Source organism: Podarcis melisellensis (assembly GCF_964234715.1).
Source record: "Podarcis melisellensis genome assembly, chromosome: 5".
NCBI classification, from domain to species: Eukaryota; Metazoa; Chordata; class Lepidosauria; order Squamata; family Lacertidae; genus Podarcis; species Podarcis melisellensis.
In genome coordinates, this window is record NC_138537.1 from 42,623,005 (window position 1) to 42,643,292 (window position 20,288).

A 20,288-nucleotide genomic window follows, 5' to 3' on the forward strand; every position below is an offset into this window, starting at 1 on the left:
AATTTAAATCAATCAATCAATGCCACATCAAGTGCTGCATTTTGTTCAGGATAGCCCATGTTATGAAGGGTGTTGATAACCCAGCACTTAAAACAGTTGTATTGCCTTCACAGAAGTTCTGTATTTTTAAAGTAGAGTGCTGTGTAGGTGTTAGCACAGTTTGTTACATTCAGTGATCAGGTGGTAGATTGCAGAGGATCCATTCACGGCAGGCATTTCTTCTGCCTGTGGCATTGTGTGGCCAGGCACACCTCCGCTTTCACTTATATATCCCCAGCTCCCTTTTGGCAAAATCCCATTGCTTTCTTGGCTGATTGACAGCAAGCCTTCCAGCACAAGAAGTGTCCCCTGGTAATTGCCTGCCATGTCCATGAATTCTGGGGGAGACTGTGCCTCAGGGAAGTTTGATGCACTTGTTTGTAAGAAAAGAACATCTATTTCTAGAGCAAACTCTGAATCCATGAGTATCTCTCTGGAGGACGGTGCTGATACCTCGCTGTCAGACCCTATTTGTAAATAATCCTCTCTCTCACCAAATGTGTTTTGATCACTCTTGTGTCGCAATTTGATTGGTGCTTAGTGTGGCTGGTTCCTGCATCCTGCTTAGCAAACAACCCCCTGCTACTCCCTTAGGAGATTTCTTCCTGGAGTTTTCCTACTTCCTGCCTTTGAGTAGTTGTTGTTAAGACATCAAGGTATTATTACAAGTATAATGTGCAGGCCTCAAAAGAATTGCTTTGGAAGTGGAAAAATAGAAATATACTGACGCTGACGCCTTAGGGCAGTCTCAGTTGCTTTACTGTATGTGGAAAGTGTGCCTATCCACAAAGGGTTTGACCAGGCTGTGTTTACCTGATGGCATTCACTCTGGCAACAGTTAATTCTAGTTGCCTATTGGCATTAAGGTACAAACCAGAGATCCTAGTGCTACGGTCTGCTCAGCTAGCTAGGCGTGCCTTGTGCCATTGCCTGTGATGGCCTTACAGTAGATAAAGGAACTTGAGGTTTCTGCTTGATTTTCTTCATTCAACCTGGTTGGTATTGCAGGAATAATACCTTTCTTGTTTCATCTAGCTACCATTGAGCATTGTAAGAAGGGTACTCTGGCTGAGTGAGTTGAGGTACTTCTGAAAGATGTCAGTATTTTTAGAAGTTTGTTGTGAGGAGTGGTTCACCAACTCCCTGCTCAAGCATTCTTAAGGAAAATAAGCTCTGTTTACTTCCATTTGTTCTGCCTTTGACTATGGACAGCAGTTGGTTGAATCATCTTTATTCTATTGTGTATTATTTTTGCACAGTATTATTTTACTCTGTGTGTATATGTACTGTCAGGGAACTGACATCTAAAGCGCCGCAGGTGCAAAGGCTCCCTGAGGTTGAGAGAGCAGTAGCAGCGGAAGAGGGAACCAGTAGAGGGCGAGCAAGAACTCCAAGGGAAAGTGAGTCGGAGGGATGGCTCAGAGACGCTTCAAGCGAAACCAGTGGGGAGGTCTCAGGACCTCCTATAGGGACACCCACACCTCGACGGAAACTGTCACGCCGAGAGGCCAGACGACGTGTTTCCGTTAAGGAGCTTTTATGTTGGAAACGTTTCCGAAAGCAGCCACTTTCGGATTCTACTAGTGATTGACGCAGCCATGCTGGAGGGGCTCCGTCACAGGCAGAGGTTTGAAAACCTGATCAAACTCTGAGGGACTTGCATTTTACGCACAAGCAGCTCATCGTCCCATCACAGCAATCCGAAAGTGCCCGAAAGCCAGCTTGTGCAGAGAGAAGCATCATGAGCAACCCAGCCGGAACCGGGGGTGCAGGAGCAGCTGGAGGGGGTCCAAGCCTGGAAGAAAGGTACAGAGCGTTGGAGATCCAGTTGGCGCTGCAAACGGCGAGGCTTGAGGAGAGGAGGGCTCAGGATGCAGAAAAGGGAAAGGAGAAAACCACCCCGCTCGCCAGAAAGGTACCAGGATTGGTGCAGAAATTCGGGGGGGATCCCAGGAACTATCATGCCTTTAGAACAGAGATGCAATACGCTCTAAACTTGCAGTTTGATGACTTCCCCGACGAGGAATCGCGAGTGGCGTATGTGATTGGCCATCTCGAATCCGGGGCGAAAGATTGGGTTAGACCCCTGATGGCAGCGAATAATGAGATCTTAAAGGACACGAGGAAGTTTTTTCGTGCCATGGACCTGATGTTTTCCAGCGATATTGAGCAGGGGGTGGTGCGAAGGCAGTTAATGGCTTGCCAGCAAGGAAGCAGATCTGTCCGTGAGTACTGGACTGAATTTACTATGCTGATTCATAAATTGGGGTGGGACCTATCGGCGGAGCCCATCCAAATGCTTTTCGAAGAGGGGCTTTCTTCAACCGTCAAAGATGAGCTTTCCCGGGGGCCCAGGGCGGAGTCTATGGACCAATTAACCAAATCTGCGCTGGCCATAGGAGCGCGCCAGGAGGCGAGGGCTTTGGAAAGGCGGGAAGGGAAAGGAGACCGTTGGAGGGAGTTCCGCATTCCAGACATTCCAGAGCCATCTTTCCCGCCGGCAGAGCCGATGGAAGTTGGAACAGCGCGGGCGCGCGCAGTTTCAAATCCCAGTGAAGGGCGGAAGAAGGAGGGAAAGAGCGCCAAGAGATGTTATCTCTGCCAACAGCCAGGGCACTTTGCCAGAGTCTGCCCACAAAGAAAGGAATGGCAAGGGATGGCAGGAGCTGTTGGGGGAAAGGAAGAGGAAAGCAAGGAGCAAGTAAAAGCCAACGCCTGGCTGCCACCGTCGGGGCACAGCAGCCAGGCCAAAGAGCAATGAAAGTGCCCATGCCAGAACCTCCCAGACCTGCTTTAGTGATAGAGGTGTTACTAGAACTGCCAAACGGACACCCACTAAAGGTCAAGGCGCTTTTGGATTCAGGCAGCTCCTGTAATTTCATGAGTAAGGAGTTTGCAGCTGAGCACCAGATACAGACCATCCCTTTAAGTAACCCCTTGCAGGTGACTACGATTGACGGCAGAGAGCTGTTGGGGGGAGAAGTTAGCCAACAGACTGTCCCGATGATAATGAGAGTGGCAAGGCACACCGAACAGATAGCGTTTAATGTGGCCATCCTGGGAGGAGCGCCCATCATTTTGGGGATGAGCTGGCTGGCGCTACACGATCCGCTAGTGGGCTGGCATCAGAGGGTGGTCTCCTTTGGGTCAGCGCATTGCCTAGAACACTGCAAGGAGGGGAAGGTCTCGGGAGGAGACAGAGTCACCCTAGCGGGGATGGAAGTGATGGGCAAAGGGAAGGTGCCCCCGCAATACGCAGATCTGAGCAACGTATTCAGCGAAAGGGAAGCAGACAAACTGCCACCGCATAGACCCTTTGACTGTCAAATCAACCTACTCCCAGGGGCCCAACTCCCAGTAGGCAAGCTGTACGCCATGTCAGACAGGGAGATGCAGGAGCTGAGGGAGTTCATTGACAAAAACTTGAAGCGAGGTTTCATCAGAGAGTCCCGAGCGGTGGGGGGCAGCCCAGTGTTTTTTGTGGACAAAAAGAACACAGACAAACCGAGACTGGTGTGTGACTTTAGGGCCCTCAATGCAGTGTCGGAGCCCCTGGCTTTCCCTATGCCCCGAATTGACGACATTTTGACCAGAGTAAGGAAGGGAAAGATTTTTACAAAACTGGACCTGCGGGGGGCGTACAATCTGATACGCATAAGGAAGGGAGATGAATGGAAGACCACCATGTTTACCCCTTTGGGAGCCTTTGAATACCTCGTTATGCCCTTCGGTCTACAAGGGGGCTCCGCCTGTTTTCAAGCTTTTATAAACCACGTTCTGGGACCTTTGCTCTACAAGAACTGTGTGGCCTTTTTAGACGACGTGTTGGTGTATTCGGAAGATGAGGAACAGCATGTGAGGGACGTTCGAGAAGTGTTGGGCAGGCTGCAAGCCAACCAGCTGTGGGTGAAACTGGAGAAGTGCCAGTTTCATACCAAGGAGGTGGAATTCCTGGGGTACCGCTTGTCAGACAAGGGATTGGCCATGGATCCAGGCAAGGTTCAAGCGGTACTGGAATGGAAGACACCGAAGACCAAGAAGGACGTGCAAAGATTCTTGGGGTTTGGGAACTTTTATCGGAAGTTCATCAAGAACTTTGCCCACTTGACGGCGCCCATCACCGACTGCCTCAGCAGCAAGAAGAAATTTGTTTGGACGGTGGAGGCGGATCGAGCCTTTGAAGAACTGAAAAGGGCTTTCGCCTCGGAAGAACAACTTCTGCATGTGGATTTACAAAAACCCATGAGAGTGGAAACAGATGCATCCGACCGGGCTATAGGGGCGGTCCTTCTTCAACCGGGGAGGAGTGCGTCGGAGTGGAGACCGTGTGCATTCTTCTCGCGGAAACTGAATAAGTCCGAGAGGAATTACACGGTGTATGACAGGGAACTACTTGCCATTCACGAAGCATTCCGGAGGTGGAGACATTTATTAATTGGGGCACAACACAAGGTGCAAGTGTGCACCGACCACAAAAATTTAGAGTATTGGAGAACAGCTCGAGTGCTCAACCAACGACAAGTGAGATGGGCACAGGAATTCTCCAAATTTAACTTTGAGATTTGTTATGTGCCAGGCCCAGAAAACGTCAGGGCGGATGCGCTCTCACGCAAACCAGAATATTGGGAAGGGGAGGAGGTGATCGAAGAGAGACATGTCATCCCGGAGGACCGCTGGGTGTGTGGGGCGGCGCTGGTGGGGCAACGGGAACTGGTGGAGGAAACGGAAAATGATGAATATGCCCAGGATAAGCTCAGAGGTCTCAGGGGGGAGGGCGAGAGCCCCGGAGGTTTTGAGGAAAGAAATGGGGCATTGTATTACAAAGGGGCACTGTATATACCCGAAGGTGAATTGAGGGGGAGAGTACTCAAGCAGTTGCATGATAGCCCCACGGCGGGACATTTTGGGCAACACAAAACCATGTGGTTGGTTACCAGGGAATTTTGGTGGCCTAAGGTGAGGGAAGATGTAAGGGAGTATGTAAGAGGGTGTGACCAATGTCAGCGAGCCAAAGGGGAAAGAAGGGCGCCGGCAGGGTTATTAGAACCTTTACCCACACCAGAACGGCCTTGGGAAGCGATATCAATAGATTTTATGACGGATCTGCCAAGGTCCAAGGGGAAAACAGCCATCATGGTAGTAGTAGACCTGTTAACTAAGATGTGCCATTTTGTAGCATGCTCACATGCAGTCACAGCGGAAGAAACGGCGAAGTTGTTTGTGGAACATATCTTTAGGTTGCACGGGGCTCCCTCGAGGGTGATCTCAGATCGAGGCAAACAATTTACTTCCAGGTTCTGGAGGAAGCTCATGAGCTTGCTACACGTGGAAGTTAATTTTTCAACTGCCCGGCACCCTGAAACCAACGGGCAGGCGGAAAGGGCAAATGGCATTCTTCAACAATATCTTAGGTGTTATGTCAATGACAGAGAGAACGATTGGGTCGAAAAGTTGGCGTTGGCAGAATTTGCCTACAATAATGCGGAGAATGTGTCCACAGGGATGAGTCCCTTTTTGGCTAATTACGGGTGTCACCCCAGGGCATTTCCAGGGGAAGGAGGGGAGAGATGGAGCGTTCCAGCGGCTGAACATTTTGTAGAAGAGATGGAAGCCATCCATCAGCAGCTCCAGCTCAACTTAGAAAGGGCCAAGGCACAATATAAGAAGCAGGCAGACAAGAACAGAAGGGAAGGTGAAACCATAAGGGTGGGGGATCAAGTGTGGTTGTCAACCCAAGGGTTGCCGTTCAAAGGGGGTTGTAAGAAACTGAGGCCCAGAAGATTGGGACCCTTTGAGGTGATTCAGCAGGTCAACCCGGTAGCTTTCAAACTCCGATTACCCAACCACATGAAATTGCACCCAGTGTTCCACAGGTCGTTACTGTCACCATACAGGGGGGGACGTGAAGGGGAGCACGTCAGGGGACCAGCCTTGGAAGAGAGGGAACGCCGCAACCATGTAGCGGAAATCCTCGATTCCAGGTGGAAGGGTAATCAGGTGGAGTATTTGGTGGCGTGGGAAGGGGAACCGGAGTCAGAAAACACCTGGGTAAGTGCAGAGGAAGTCAATGACGAGGTTTTAACAGAAACGTTCCACCAAAGGTTCCCGAGGAAACCTCAGCCTATAGCAAGGTTTAGGAGGGAGTATTTCGGCACCACCGATGAGGAAGAGGAAATGGAAGGGTTCACGGAGTCGGAGTTGGAAGATGGAGTGGACTCTGATGACGAAGAGTACCTAGAGAGTAGGAACAGCAACAAGTGGAAGGAAGTGTTCGCGACGTCGGAAGATGAGGGAGGTTCTTTCAGGGGTTTTACCTCCTCACCGCCAGTAGGAGAGGAGACGGGAGGGGGTGAAGGGGGCCCTGGAGGGGAGGTGGATGTCAGGGAACTGACATCTAAAGCGCCGCAGGTGCAAAGGCTCCCTGAGGTTGAGAGAGCAGTAGCAGCGGAAGAGGGAACCAGTAGAGGGCGAGCAAGAACTCCAAGGGAAAGTGAGTCGGAGGGATGGCTCAGAGACGCTTCAAGCGAAACCAGTGGGGAGGTCTCAGGACCTCCTATAGGGACACCCACACCTCGACGGAAACTGTCACGCCGAGAGGCCAGACGACGTGTTTCCGTTAAGGAGCTTTTATGTTGGAAACGTTTCCGAAAGCAGCCACTTTCGGATTCTACTAGTGATTGACGCAGCCATGCTGGAGGGGCTCCGTCACAGGCAGAGGTTTGAAAACCTGATCAAACTCTGAGGGACTTGCATTTTACGCACAAGCAGCTCAGCGTCCCATCACATGTACATACTCTATATCATTACTAAAATTGTACCCAAGCCTCTTCTCCCCAGTTTACCCTCTAGAATAAGTGCCTCCTTCCTTCAGTTTTGTCTCATACATCTTTCTTCTTAGCCAAGCCCTTGGCTCTCTTTATTGCTCTCTTCAGAGCCCTCTCCAGTTTGTCTAATATACTTTATTTTTCCATGTATAAGGCACCCCATGTATAAGACACCCCTTATTTCTGGGGACTCCAAATTAAGAAAACACCCCCTCAGCACTACCCATGTATAAGACAAGCCCCAATTTTAAACCTAATTTTTTGGTGAAAAAAAGTAGTCTTATACAAAGAAAAATATGGTATGTTCCTTCTGTATTGGAAGTTGATTGCGGTGGAAACTCTTTATTGAGAAGCCTGCAGGTGGAAGCTGCTAAAGGAGTAGTTTCTCATAACTGATTTAATTATTGATTTTAATTGCATAATTAACCTTCTCAGAGCATTTAGTCTAGATTATTGTCCATTATTTTGGACTTATTTCACCTAATTATTGCCCCTTCCTCAGCCAGCCAGCTTGAGGAATTAATATCTTACCAGTGTTATCTTGCCACCTCCCCTTAGAGGCCAGTGCATACATAACATTTGAGATTATTTTTAAATATGATAAAATTATTGCGAGTTTACTAGAAGATGCTCTTAGCTCATTTCTCTCCACCACCCCATTCCCCTAATCTATCTTAATCTGTTTTCAGTGTTGAGAGTCACCACTACCTTTAGTGATTAATGCCAACTAGAATTTTACACTTAGCCTTAGTTTTGGTTAAAGTTTGGTTAAAGTCTTCCACTGCTTAGACATATTTATCTGAATACCTCTGTTTTGAAGAAGATTTGCTCACTAGCACCTGGATGGACTTTCTGCCAGCAGTAATTCAGTTGTCTCCATGGCTGCTCAGAAGTTCCTGTGGTTCCCCCTTCCTTTCTCCTGCTGGACTATGGGCAAAAAAGGCCAGTCTGGCTTGTCATGTCATCTGAACCTGGGTCATGGTTTGTTTCCAAACAAGCAACAAACAATAACCAAGGTTTGTTCTTGTCTCACCATTTGGGTGGGTGGGGGGAGCACCACAGGGACTTTTGAGCATTGTGCACCAACAGGCTGCTCATTCATGTTAAGTCATAGCTTTTTATTTAAGCTATGGTTTATTTAAACTATGGTTTAGTGTGACATGTGCACTGGGCCACTGAGTCAGGGAACATATGATGTCCAGATTTACATGCAGCCTTGCATGACTTAGCATTAAGTTATTTGCCTGCAACAGTGTGTTGGCATTTCATATATGTTTCATTTTATTTTTAACACTCTCCTAAAAAAAGAGAGGTGACAAACAGCATTGTGCATGCAGAAGGGATTTTCTGCATTTTGAAAATCACCTGGGAAGGCCTCTAGTTTCCTTTTTAAAATCTGCACAAAGTCCATATTCTCTTTCTTCTGCTTCTTCTCTTATGAAAATTTGACCCTAGACAGGAGGTAGAATAAATCTGAGAATTTTTCGTTCATTCAGGAGTTGAGTGCTGACATTAGGAACTGACACAATATGCAGTATAGAGGGATGGATTTGGTAGAGCACCTTTGGTAGAGATGTTTGGCTGCCGCCTCTTTTTCTGCTTTGAGAAGTGGGGCATCAGTAAGAGTTAAAAGTCCTGCTGCTGAAGTTGCCCCTGATTTTTCAGAAAATAGGCAAATAAATCCCCTCTCCAGAGCACCATGAAGGACTTGGGAAAGCTGCATTTAGGGACTGGACCTGTGCACAATATCTAATCTTTAACTACATTGCACCTCAATGGCGATAATGATTTTTAGCACATCTTATACAATTTGAGCAGGGTGTTTCCATGTCTTTCCACCTGACCTGCTTTTGCCAAACAGTTATATAAGGTTTTGGCCTAGTAGTAAGAAGAGGCAGGCAGCAAATCCCACAAAGATGTTCTCTGTTCTGTTGGGCATTATACCACCAGCACCTACCTTTGATGCAGAACCTTGTGCAAAACTTCCTGCCTTTCTTTTTTTCACTTTCTTGAATTTCTCCCCTTTACCCCCACCTGCTTTGTAGCTTGTTCAAATACCAAGAATGAAGTATAATATAGTCTTTTCTGTTAGCATCAGGTTTCCATGCTATCCTGAAATGAATTGTGCAGCTTGGTGTGGGTTCTATAGCTAGATAGTCAGGAGGTGGATAGTGGCTGGCCAAATAGCATACCACTCTTCACAGGGGGTTCTCACAAAGGGAACAGGACCCCATCATTGTCCCCCTGGTATAACAGACAGATCAAAGCTCCTGCTGAGCACTGGAAGTGCCAGTTTGCAGACTGATCTGAGCTGTGTGAGCTGGAGAGCCATACCAATTTGCAGCCTTCTTAATAATAATAAAAAAGATTGAGAAAACAGCTTAAAAGCAGGTTACCCTACTTTTTTTCCTTTGGTTCCTTTTATCCCAGTGAGAGGAAATTGAGGGAGAGTAGTAATCTGGGCAATTAGACAAAATGCCAGTGCTGTCCGTTGTGGACACGGCCTGTAACTTTTGTACTGAGCTTATAGTTTGCTCTTGCTTCCTAGTCTGGGGTACAGGTGGATGCTTTTGGGTCTTTTTTATATTAAGAGTTCAAATGGTAGCAGCCAGAGGAGGAGCCCCTTGAGAATGAATGAACTACGCAATACATTTTTGTGCCCCTAAGTGGTGTAGTGTTTAGTCTCATGCCTTTCTCTTTCTGTCTCTTTCTTCTTTCTCTCCTGCTGAGTGTTCAGCAGTTGGGGGACCTGAAATTGCTCTCAGTGCTTCAGGGAATGAGGATGCTAGGATATTTTGTGGCAACCTGTGACAATTCAGAAAAGCTGGTGATTTCCCCCCCTTTGGAGATGCATAGATCACTGAGACTTTGCTGTTCTTTATAGCTGGGGTGTGTGGACGTAGCCAGGATTTATGTTAGGGGGACAGGCTTTATGTGGGGATGGGTGGGACATAACCAAGCTATCTACAACACGATTGGTCAATTAAGCATTTTTATTTATTTACTTGATTTGGGTGCGGCAGATGCCACCCCCCCAGCTACACCCTTGCTAACCACCAACCTAGATGGCTTTAAAGAGGATTAGACAAATTCACGGAGGAGGAGGCTGTTGACATTATTAGCTATGATGGCTGTGCTGTGCATTCACAGCTGGAGGCAGTAATGCTTCTAAGTACCAATTGCCGGAAATCACAGGAAGGAAGAGTGTTCTTGTGTTCGAATCCTGCTTGCAGGTTTCCCCACAGGTATCTGGTTCTGTGATAACAGGGTGCTGGACTAGATGGGCCTTATCCAGAAGCCTTCTTATGTTCTTACGTCCTGCACTGGCTACCTATTCTGAGCCCAGTTCAAGGCTGATGTTGACATACAAAGCCATACACAGCTTGGGGCCTGATTATCTGAAGGAGCACATCTCCCCCTTGTATGTTGAGATCAGCAGTGGAGACGTTTCTGTCATCCATCACTGGGTGAGGTGCATAGTGTGGTGACATGGAATAGGATCTTCTTGGTGGTAGGATCTGTCTCGGCAATAGTCTTCCCTATGAGGTACATCTGACACCATCATTGTTCCTCTTTTCATTCCAATTGCAATACATACCATTTTTTCTGGGCTAATATTGGTTGTCCAATTACTGTACAATTTTTATTTTATGTTACTGTTTCTTGCTTGATACATATTAGTGTGATGTTACTGTTGCTTGGATGATGTATATTGCATGTTACAGTTTTTATTGTTGTTTTAAGTGTAACCCAACTGTTCTCCATGCCAGAAGCTAGTAGAAGTAGGATCATTTTAAAATAAGAGTTCAGATTTTCAGGGTAGAGATTTTCAGATTCTCCACTAAAACTGAGCAGTCTGTGAATCAGACCTGCAGATAAACAGCCACAGGCAAATTGCACTTCTACAGACAGTTGTGTGGTGGAGCATTCCATGCGCTTGAGCCAGTGATCTCTGTCTGTGGAATTTCTTAAAGCTGAGCCAATGATGAAAGCATATTATAGCTGCTCATGTGAGAAGTGTCCAGTAAACCACCATCACAAAGACTCAGGGCAGCTGTCTTAGTCCCTAGCAGTGATTGCCTTGGATGGTGACATTCACCATGGAGGCTTAGTTACCTTGGAAACATGTTTTAACTGCATCTCTGCTCTGAAGAACCCATTTGAAGCTACTCTTCTGCTGTGAAGGCTGATGCCTCTAAGTACAATATGGGCAGCAGACTCTTTCAAAGCTGGAGGCAGTGTGACATATAGGGCATGCCCACAGTCCCCAAAGCACAATTCATTACACTAGCAAATGAAGCTATAAACACAAGCCTAGGTATTAACACAGAGAGGCATGTTAATAGCATGAGGACAGTGGGTGGGTGCATGTCACTGCAGCGGTGAGCTCATTAGTACTCTAAATCTGAGGGCAAAATGTTATCTTCTAAATACGAGGATGAAATGTGTAGGTTTTTTTAAAAAAGGAATTTGCAAAGAAGTTGTCTTTGGTTGTCATGGTTATATCTGTGATCACTAGACCGAGATGGAAATTGCTTCTCTGCCGTATTTGCTTGATTATGTTTTGGCCTAAGATGAGTTTATAAACATTTTATCTGTCTTTCTGTGATTAACCTGATGTACACAGACACCTGTAAAATAATACTATCGTTATTGGATCATGTGGCCCTCACTATCCTTCAGCTGTTTTCAATCATATCCAAAAGATCAGAGAGCCCCACCTACCCTCAGTGCCATGGTTGGTTCTTACTCCTCTCTTGTTCTATCATCTTCCCTGCAGTTATTGACTTGTGGCTGAAATCTGTTCCAAATGGATGAATATACTTTCACATGGGGCAGACTCCTCCCCCCCACCTTATCCTGCTTGTGTTTTTATCCTAGTAGTCATATTAATCTGGCCCACCCAATGCCCTCTTGACTAACTCATTAAACCTTCCACAACGTGCCTGATTTTTAACATTGTCTCATGACAGAGGATAAATTCTGAGCATTCCAAGTCTCCAGATCATGGATAGGTAAACTGCGGCCCAGGAGCCGGATCCAGCCCAATTGCCTTCTAAATCCGGCCCGTGAACGGTCTGGGAACCTGCATGTTTTTACATGAGCAGAATGTGTCCTTTTATTTAAAATGCATCTCTGTGTTACTTGTGGGGCCTGCCTGGTGTTTTTACATGAGTAGAATGTGTGCTTTTATTTAGAGTACATCTCTGGGTTATTTTTGGGGCATAGGAATTCATTCATTCCTCCCCCCATATAGTCCGGTCCCCCACAAAGTCCGAGGGACAGTGGACCGGCCCCCTGCTGAAAAAAAATGCTGACCCTGCTCCAGATAAATGATCAGTTGGCAGTTGGATAATCTTTTGTTCTGGATCCTGCCAGATTGCCCTTGTCTTAAATGGGCTTCCTGTTCTGGGAGTTCTCAGCTAGCGGATTATAGAGCATGTTGCTTTCTTGCACAGTGGTGGTTCTATAAGTAGGAATGCTCTTCATGATAATGTTCTAGCTGTACCTGTAAAATTGGGCTCACAGACTGACATTAAGCCGATCCAGCTAGAAAGTGATGAAGAGCCTTTGACATAAAACTTCTTTGTATGGTTTCCTTACTGGGAAATTTCAGGCTAAGAATTTGATCACAGAACTGCTATATCTACACCTAGCTCCAGAGCAGAAAATTGCTGTCAGTTCACATAATCAGAAGGGGATTCTTTCACTTGCCAAATAAGCTCCAAGTAAAACAGAAGTGCCTGTGTTTGAAAATTGCTTTCTATTGTTACCAGTGATTGTAATAACACTGTCAAGTATATAAATTTCTTACCAGTATTCAGAATGCAGCAGTTCCTCATAAACCATTCATGAGCCAAACATTTTTCATTTACTAATCTGTCCATTCTCCTTGGGTGACTGTTGATATAAAAGAGGGATGGAGAATCCAGTGGCTAACATTTTCTTCTCTCCAGGCAATACTCCCAAGAGGAATCAAAAGCGACATGTCCTGCCCTAAGAAACCTGGCACACTGTGTAGTATCTACTTGGGTGTCATGCATGCCATTATAAAACTAGTCAAGCTATTGCAGAGTTGCACTATACCTGCTTCTGCCTTGTGCATCATCAGCACAAATGACAACTGAGATTGGTTCTCCGTGTCCTGTGCTGTCAGTGTTTGAAACTGAAAGCAGGCAGCTGATTTCCCAGACCCTTGGTGCTACTTAAGGTGCTGACAAGTAGGGGGAGGAAACCCTCCGTGTCAGTTGATTTGAATGGCAACTGACTCAACATGGTATTGAACAGGAAGGATAAATCTGGGACAACAATACATCAGTTTCTGTGCCTGCTTATCTGTGACGGACAGGATTCTAATTAATCAAACGCTTTCTTTGAAGACTTTGAGCAAGTATCTGCTTATGATAATGTAGTTTCATTTAAAAAAAACCTTTTCATTCTTTTCTCAGCTCTGATTAATCTATTGAAGTTTCTCTTGTCCAACGAGACTGTTTTGCTGGCAAAACACAACATCTTTACATTGGCTCTCATGGTGAGTTTCTTTCTGGGGGACAGTGAGAGTTAATAGCACTGAATTTAAAACAGGAATTAGTGTAGAGCATGCTCACTCAAAACACACACAAAAAACCCCCAGATAGTGATCTTATTGGAGCCATTTTTAGAAGTTCTGTTCTCTATCATGGCAGCTCTATTTTTTCTGTGTATTTGGGTTGGGAGCACTTATTTTTGGTTCAAGCTGGAATTGGATTCAATGACTTTTCCTGCAGCTGGATATCTGTTTGGAATGTCAAAGCATTTGGGCAAGGTGTTCAGTGGAAATGTGAAAGAGGGAGGAAAGCCCCTTCATGTGTATGTTATTGACTGTTGTGCTGGGTGACAAATGGATCTGTCACTGCTTTGGGTAACAAGTGGAGTCTGCTCAAACAAACAAATGAAACAGTTGCACTGTATCCCCATCCCCTAACAAGAATGAACATGCTCAGGAATTCAGCCAGCCTGGAACAGGAACCTTGTAGTGGCTTACATGGGAGAGTGGGAGTTCCCCAGCAGGGCTGTATTATGTGAGAGGGCTCAGGTTTGGGCCCAGTTGCTGGATAGGGATGTTCTCAAGAGTGGTAAAAGGAAAATGCCTCCCCCATCATGCCCCACTGCTTTTCTTCCCCTAGCCTAGAAACAGCCCTGTGTAGAGCAAGAAAAGGAGGTGTGTTTTTTTAACCCTCTCAGGATACTTGCTTCTGCCCCTAAGCTCTGTCCTCTCACTAGTAGGCTTTGGCAGACTCTCTTCTTCAGCCCTCCAATTTCCTTCCCTCCCTCACAGGAATGATGCCTGCTTTCAGTGTTTTGGGTGGCTTCTAAACAGTTTTTATTTTTATCCCTAAATTTATCAGGGAAAGAAAAAAGTGGTTTATAATCAATTGAGGTGAAACACTTGTTATCTACGAAACACTTGTTATCTACAAAAATTAACTAATGACCTCTTTATTTTAAATGTTTAGATAACTGCATATATTATATGGCACATTTTTCCTGTGGTAATTCCTATAGCTTTTGTTTTTGAAGGTGGTAAACCTGTTTAACATGTTCATCACTTATGGAGATACCTTCCTTCCGACTCCTAGCAGCTATGATGAGCTATACTATGAAATCATCAGAATGCACCAGAGTTTTGATAACCTGTATTCTATGGGTGAGTAGTGTTGGATGACTTGGTTTGCTGTTGACAAAATACACAGATATAACAGATAAACTGTGTGGGTGTGAGAGAGAGCAATTATGTACAATGCCTGATCAGCATGTGTGCTCACTGTGTGGCTGTCAGTTACCACATGGATGTGAAATAATCCTGTTCAATAAGGATAAAGGTTCCTTGTTCTTGGCAAAGGACATTTTGAAAGCGACTCTTCAGGAGCAGACATGCAGAAACGATGCTGTTTGGGTATAGAATTGCCATCTGGTTCACCTGTGTATACATGAAAGTGTGTTTGTTTGCTATTGCCAGGCATATAATATTTAAATGGTAGCAAGGCGCACGGTGCCCTCATTTAGAGTGAGCCAGCCTGCCGTGCGCAGAGAGTTCCCAGCTGGGAAAATATGCCTTAGTCTCAGGTCAGAGAGCAAGCGCACCCCCCAGAGCCAATCAGCAGCAGGAGTTGGTGTTGTAAACAAGAGGTGAAAAAAGCATTTGATGGATGCACAACAAGGAACCCACTGTACAGAACAGGGAGCACGTAGGCCTGCTAGCATCCACAGAACCAGGTCAATGCCTCAGAAGCAGTTGGAAAACAAACCCCCCCCACAATACCCTTTTTAAAATAGTGCAGCAAACAGTCTAGATATGTAAATGATGTTTTTGGGTAGGGGAGTGAAGCTGCAGAGAGATGCAGTGAGATGCTGTAGAGCAAATACTTAGTAGGGAGGCAGAATGAATGGGAGGAAGGAATGCTGGCAGGGAAACATAACCAAGGAATTATATGAATGCACTTACCTCTGAGTAACACTTTAGAAGGGCTGCATATAAAGGGCCAGCCCTCCCTGCCTCCCATTGCTTTCCTCTCTGTTTAGAAACATTAGTCTGGCAAGCATATAATAAGGGTTAAATGGTCATTCATAAAAGGGACGTAGTTGATCCACTCACACAGCATGATAATGTTAGAACAGTTACATAAAACTCTCAGAATAGCCTCTTCCAATAAACATCGATAATAACTTTAAAACAAAAAATTGAATGTACATGCATATTCAAAGTGAGAACAAATAAAAGGAAAAATGTGTTTTCCCATATTGTTTCTGCTGTATGCTGAACAGTGGAGGCAATAAGCTTCTTAGTAGTTTTATATATATGTTGAGCAGTGTAGAAGCAGCCCAGTGAAGTTCCAGGAAAGTTCCTTAGGTTGGGATGTGTTTTCGAAGTCTTATCCTCCTTATTATACCCTTACATTGGTATAATGTAAATACATGCACATTCTTTACTCATGTGGTGGTGGTCACATTTGGATGATGCCTGTACTTCATCTAAGATTATTTATATTTTTCTAATAATTCGTTTAGTTACTTGATTGCCTTGGAAAATGTTGTACTGTTGTCAAAATAGGTGCCATAGAATGTAACCTTCCTTTAATCTTTTTTCTTTCAGTTTTGAGGCTATCTACCAATGCTGGCCAGTGGAAGGAGCCAGCCAGCAAGGTGACACACGCATTGGTTAACATAAGGTAAGAAAAGGAAAGCAATTAACTGTAGCACAAAGGTTTTGTTCCTCATTTGTGCATTCTTGCTTTTATTCCCAGAACACTTCATTTTTTGTTGCACTATAGCATGCTGGTTGGTTTCTTAGCCAGGATTTTGGGGTGGGGTGGGATATAAACCTGAAGGAGTCTTGTAGCACTTTGCCTCCCCCACCCCCGCAAAAAAGTGCTATATTGCCTAGTTTGCTGAACATGTTCCCACTTCAGCAGCGATTGCTTTTGTAAACTTAAGGGTACAACAACTCATATGTTCTTTAAAATGGGTTAAGGTATGAGTTTCAAAATACATTGTTTTCTAAGAGTAAGATGTAGACTTACTTTGGACAGTCAGGGGCAAGGTGTAAGTATTTGAATGCATCTTTTGCAATACTCTTTGCTGTTCCCAGAAGTTCCACTTTTTAAAGCTATGAGCAAGTGCCTATGAGCTCATCCTCATAATATTCCTGAGGAATGATACATGATTCTGCTGGTAGGGGGGCTGATTGGCTAATGGGCTTTCCTCCATACTGAGGCTCTTACATCTCATGGGGCTTACAGGGGCTGCTGGAATCAAAAGTGGCTGGCATGTTGGGTGATGACCTTGGGAGCCTGTCCCCAGTGTAATATTTAAAATGAAAGATTGGAATAAAAACCAATACTTAAAAGCTGATTATGGCCTGAAGAGTATTCCTTTCTCAAGGGGCATGCAAACAACTAATTGCTAGAGCCTGCAATGCATCTTTCTTGAGAGGCTGTTTGAAAATTTGTGTCGCTTGCCTTTTCGTTCAGCAGCGGCTACTGCTGAAGACTGGAGACTAGCCAGGTTGGGAGAGAAGTTACTTTTAAATGTTTGGGGGTTGTGTAACTGGAAGTTTAAAACTGAACAGCCCATGATTCACTAAGAAGTACCAAATCTTCCCCCTTGAGTTCCCTAAGAGCTAGTCATTTGTGTCAGGGTAAGAAGGATTAGAAAGTCAGGCACAGAAGTCATGCTTCCCCTGTGACACAAAACTTACCTTTGTTGTGGCGTCTCCAGTTTCTTTGCTCAGGAAGACAGCATGTGGAAAACAAACTCCCTCCAGGCATTTTCCAAGTAATTTTATGTGTCTGTAAACCACCATTAAAGATTCTCTCTGCAGGCCTGTGAGTTTCATGTCCTTATATATAGGTTCTGCAAGATTTACTCTGCTGCGCTCTTTATTTTTCATGAACAGAGTTAAATGAAGCTCTTGGGGACTGATAATGCTCTAAATGTACCAGCTGAACAGGCAGTCATAGGTAGGGGGTTGCTATCTAAAATGCCATAGAAGATTGAGCCTGCCCTTGGCATGGTCTGAATCTTTTGGGCGGGGGCGGGGGGGGGATGCTTAGAAAAGTCTCTAGAATTGAGAGTAGAAACAAAGTGAATTATGCTTGCAAATTGGGGGGATGTGACTGGAGAACAGTCTGGCTGTTATTTCCTCTGCAGGCTCCTTGACAATTATTTACTATAATTGATCTTCTTGGACAATAGGAAAACAGCCACTAGACTGTATTAGCAGTTTTGCAAAGAGAACGATTCTGCAAACCTTTTTGGTGTTAGACTGTTTGCCCAACTAATACTTAAGGCTGCAGTCTTAAACCTGTTTATGTGGGGGTAAGCATCACTGAATTCAATAAGACTTACTTTTGAGTAGACACCGTTAGGGTTGCTCTGCAGATCCGTTCCTTGCATTCCACATCTATAAACTTGCGTGAAAAACTAAATTAACTTGAATGAGAAATAGTTTCTTACTGATGAATTTCTTACCTGGCACGCACTGATTCATGTAGTTTTGAGAGGTTAGTTTGCTAAACTATGATAAGTTCCCTATTAACTTGTGGGTTTTAGTTTTGACCCACAACTGTTTTGATGGAGGCGGCCTGAAATTGCATTTTAAAGTACTTAATTTTTTACTGTTGGAACATTATGCAGATATGTCGTAGTTGGCTTGTTTGGGCTTTCTTAAATGTGTCTCTTCATTTGGAGGTAGTGATGGTAGTTCTGCTCTTCCCTCACTTTCACTCTGGAGATAGATGTTAAAGCAACATGATATTGCAATGGAGGTGTTGGCTTTACAAATCTTTTCTTGTTCATAATTTTCACCTGCCTCTATCTGCTGGGACCTGCAGATGCTGAGAGTTGTCCAGGGACTAGGACCCTGAGCAGGCAGGCAGCATTGATTGCACTTGTTGCCCCAGGTGTGAAGCAACTGCTGGGACAGCTATATAAAGCTTGCCTGCCTTGTGGGTGGGGCTGCCATAAAGGGACAACAACAAAGGGAATTGTCCTTTTCGGGGTGGCACTTTGGGGGGTTGGAACAAAGGCATTTGTGATAAGATCAGTGTTTTTAAGGGGGATGGGGATGTTTTAAATTGTTTAATTGTTAAGTATATTTTTATTAGTTTGTATACATTAATATTGTTAATTGTTTTAATTAATTTTATTGGGATTTTTAAAAATATTGTAATCTTACATTTGTGTAATGTAAAGTAGCCTGTGTGTAATTTTGTGATTGTGAAGTAGCCTGATACCTATGGGTATAGGGCAGTATGCAGATTTAAATAATAATAATAATAGTAATAATAATAATAATAATTTTTCTTGATCCATTTTCTGAAACAGTTGTGGCTTTATAGTTGAGACTTGCAGATCATGTGCAATCTTCTGAGATCAGTGTGTAGCATAACATGATTTGAGGACAGTTTTCATTTAGACTTAACAAAGGTTGATCATCTTGTTGTATTCATTGGTGCTGAGATACCATCAGTATGCAACTGATACGTATCTTTTACCCCCCAACCTCTTCGCTTCTGTTATTTGGGGTAGAGCTTTTCTTTGACTTACTGTGATTTTCCTGATCTGTTCCCAGGAGGGTAAAGTTCTGCTCTTGTTTCAGAGTACTTTAGACTATAGGGTCCAGGTTGGTTGCATAGGCCAATGTATAGTTTCTTTTTAATAGCTCAGCTTATTTTGGATGGATGATTTATTTTCCATCATTTTTATGCTTCTTTTAAAAATAGAAATAGAATGCAATTTTCCTCTATTTTACAAATGGATTATGTGCTAGTGGGAGCCATTTGGCCATAGGATACTGTTAATTTTTTTGTAGTACATCATTTGAGGCATTCTTCAGTTTAAAAAAGGAAAGAAAATTCATTTCAGAATGTTTTTCTAGTGTAATGCAGGGGATCATTTTATTCTAAATCACTTAAGGGCAAGAGAAGTCACATAAGTAATACCCAAGATCTGTTGGAGATCTTTTAGTAATCTGGTCCTTGTTGATTGCTCAGCATTTTCCCACTTTTTCTCATATGATACCTTTTGTGCTTACATGTTTTAATTTTTTGTTCAAGGTCTTACATTTTGAGTACTATTTTACACCAGATGTTTGTTTTCAAATGATTCTGAGGCAAAATGCCCTTCTCCTTACCTTCCACTTTGTTTGTGCCATTGGTTTAGTTTAGCTGATACTAGTATTAAGTAGCCTGTAGTGCATTTTTGTTTGAACTTTTGATTTTCCAAACCTGGCTAGCAAAGTAAATGGCTCAGTAGAAGAAGACATATATTTAACTCCTGTATAGTAATTAATTGTTCAGGTAGTTCTTAGTCCTCTCGTGTTTTAGCAGTGCCGTAGCTATGGGGGGGTGGGGGCTAGCTGGGTTTTTTTTGCTCCGGGTGAAGCCTCCAGAGGGGTGCCATTAAGGCTCCCAGCCTATGTGTATGTGTATGCAAATGCACATGGGTGGGTGTGCCAAACTGGATCTTTGACCCAGGTGAAATAAAGCCTAGTTTCACCCCTAGTTTTAGTAACACAGTTTATGAACCAACCAGAGTAAGGTTTGTCTGCTGGACAGGTATTATCAATAAACTCTTCTTCCAAATATGTACATATGCTGGTTGCTTTTTTAATAATGTATTCTGCTTGTTATAGGCCTAGGGAGAGTCAAGGCACAATGCGGGGCACTCAAGTGTCGGGTGCTGACTGCAGCAGCCCTCACCACCACCACCACCACCACCTGTGCACCCCTAACACTGAGATTTCACTAGGCATTGTCCATAGACTTTCAATACTATCCTTGTAGTCACAGAGGCTAGAAGCTTGCTTTTAAAAAAGATCTTAAAATCTATCATTTTCAGGAAGTTGAATCCTCTTCCCAGACCTCATGTCTCCCTCTGCATAGC

At 44.4% G+C, this 20,288-nt stretch overlaps 1 protein-coding gene across 4 annotated transcripts in view; it reads left to right on the forward strand.

Moving 5' to 3' along the window:
* The window catches only part of ARMH3 (armadillo like helical domain containing 3), a 127,871-nt gene that overhangs the window by 46,198 nt on the left and 61,385 nt on the right, over positions 1 to 20,288 (forward strand). For all 4 annotated transcript variants that reach the window (XM_081912286.1, XM_081912283.1, XM_081912284.1 and 1 more), the window contains 3 exons: positions 13,313 to 13,395; positions 14,424 to 14,550; positions 15,997 to 16,072. In XM_081912286.1, coding sequence (XP_081768412.1) covers positions 13,313 to 13,395; positions 14,424 to 14,550; positions 15,997 to 16,072 — 286 coding nt within the window. The remainder of the gene's footprint in view (positions 1 to 13,312; positions 13,396 to 14,423; positions 14,551 to 15,996; positions 16,073 to 20,288) is intronic.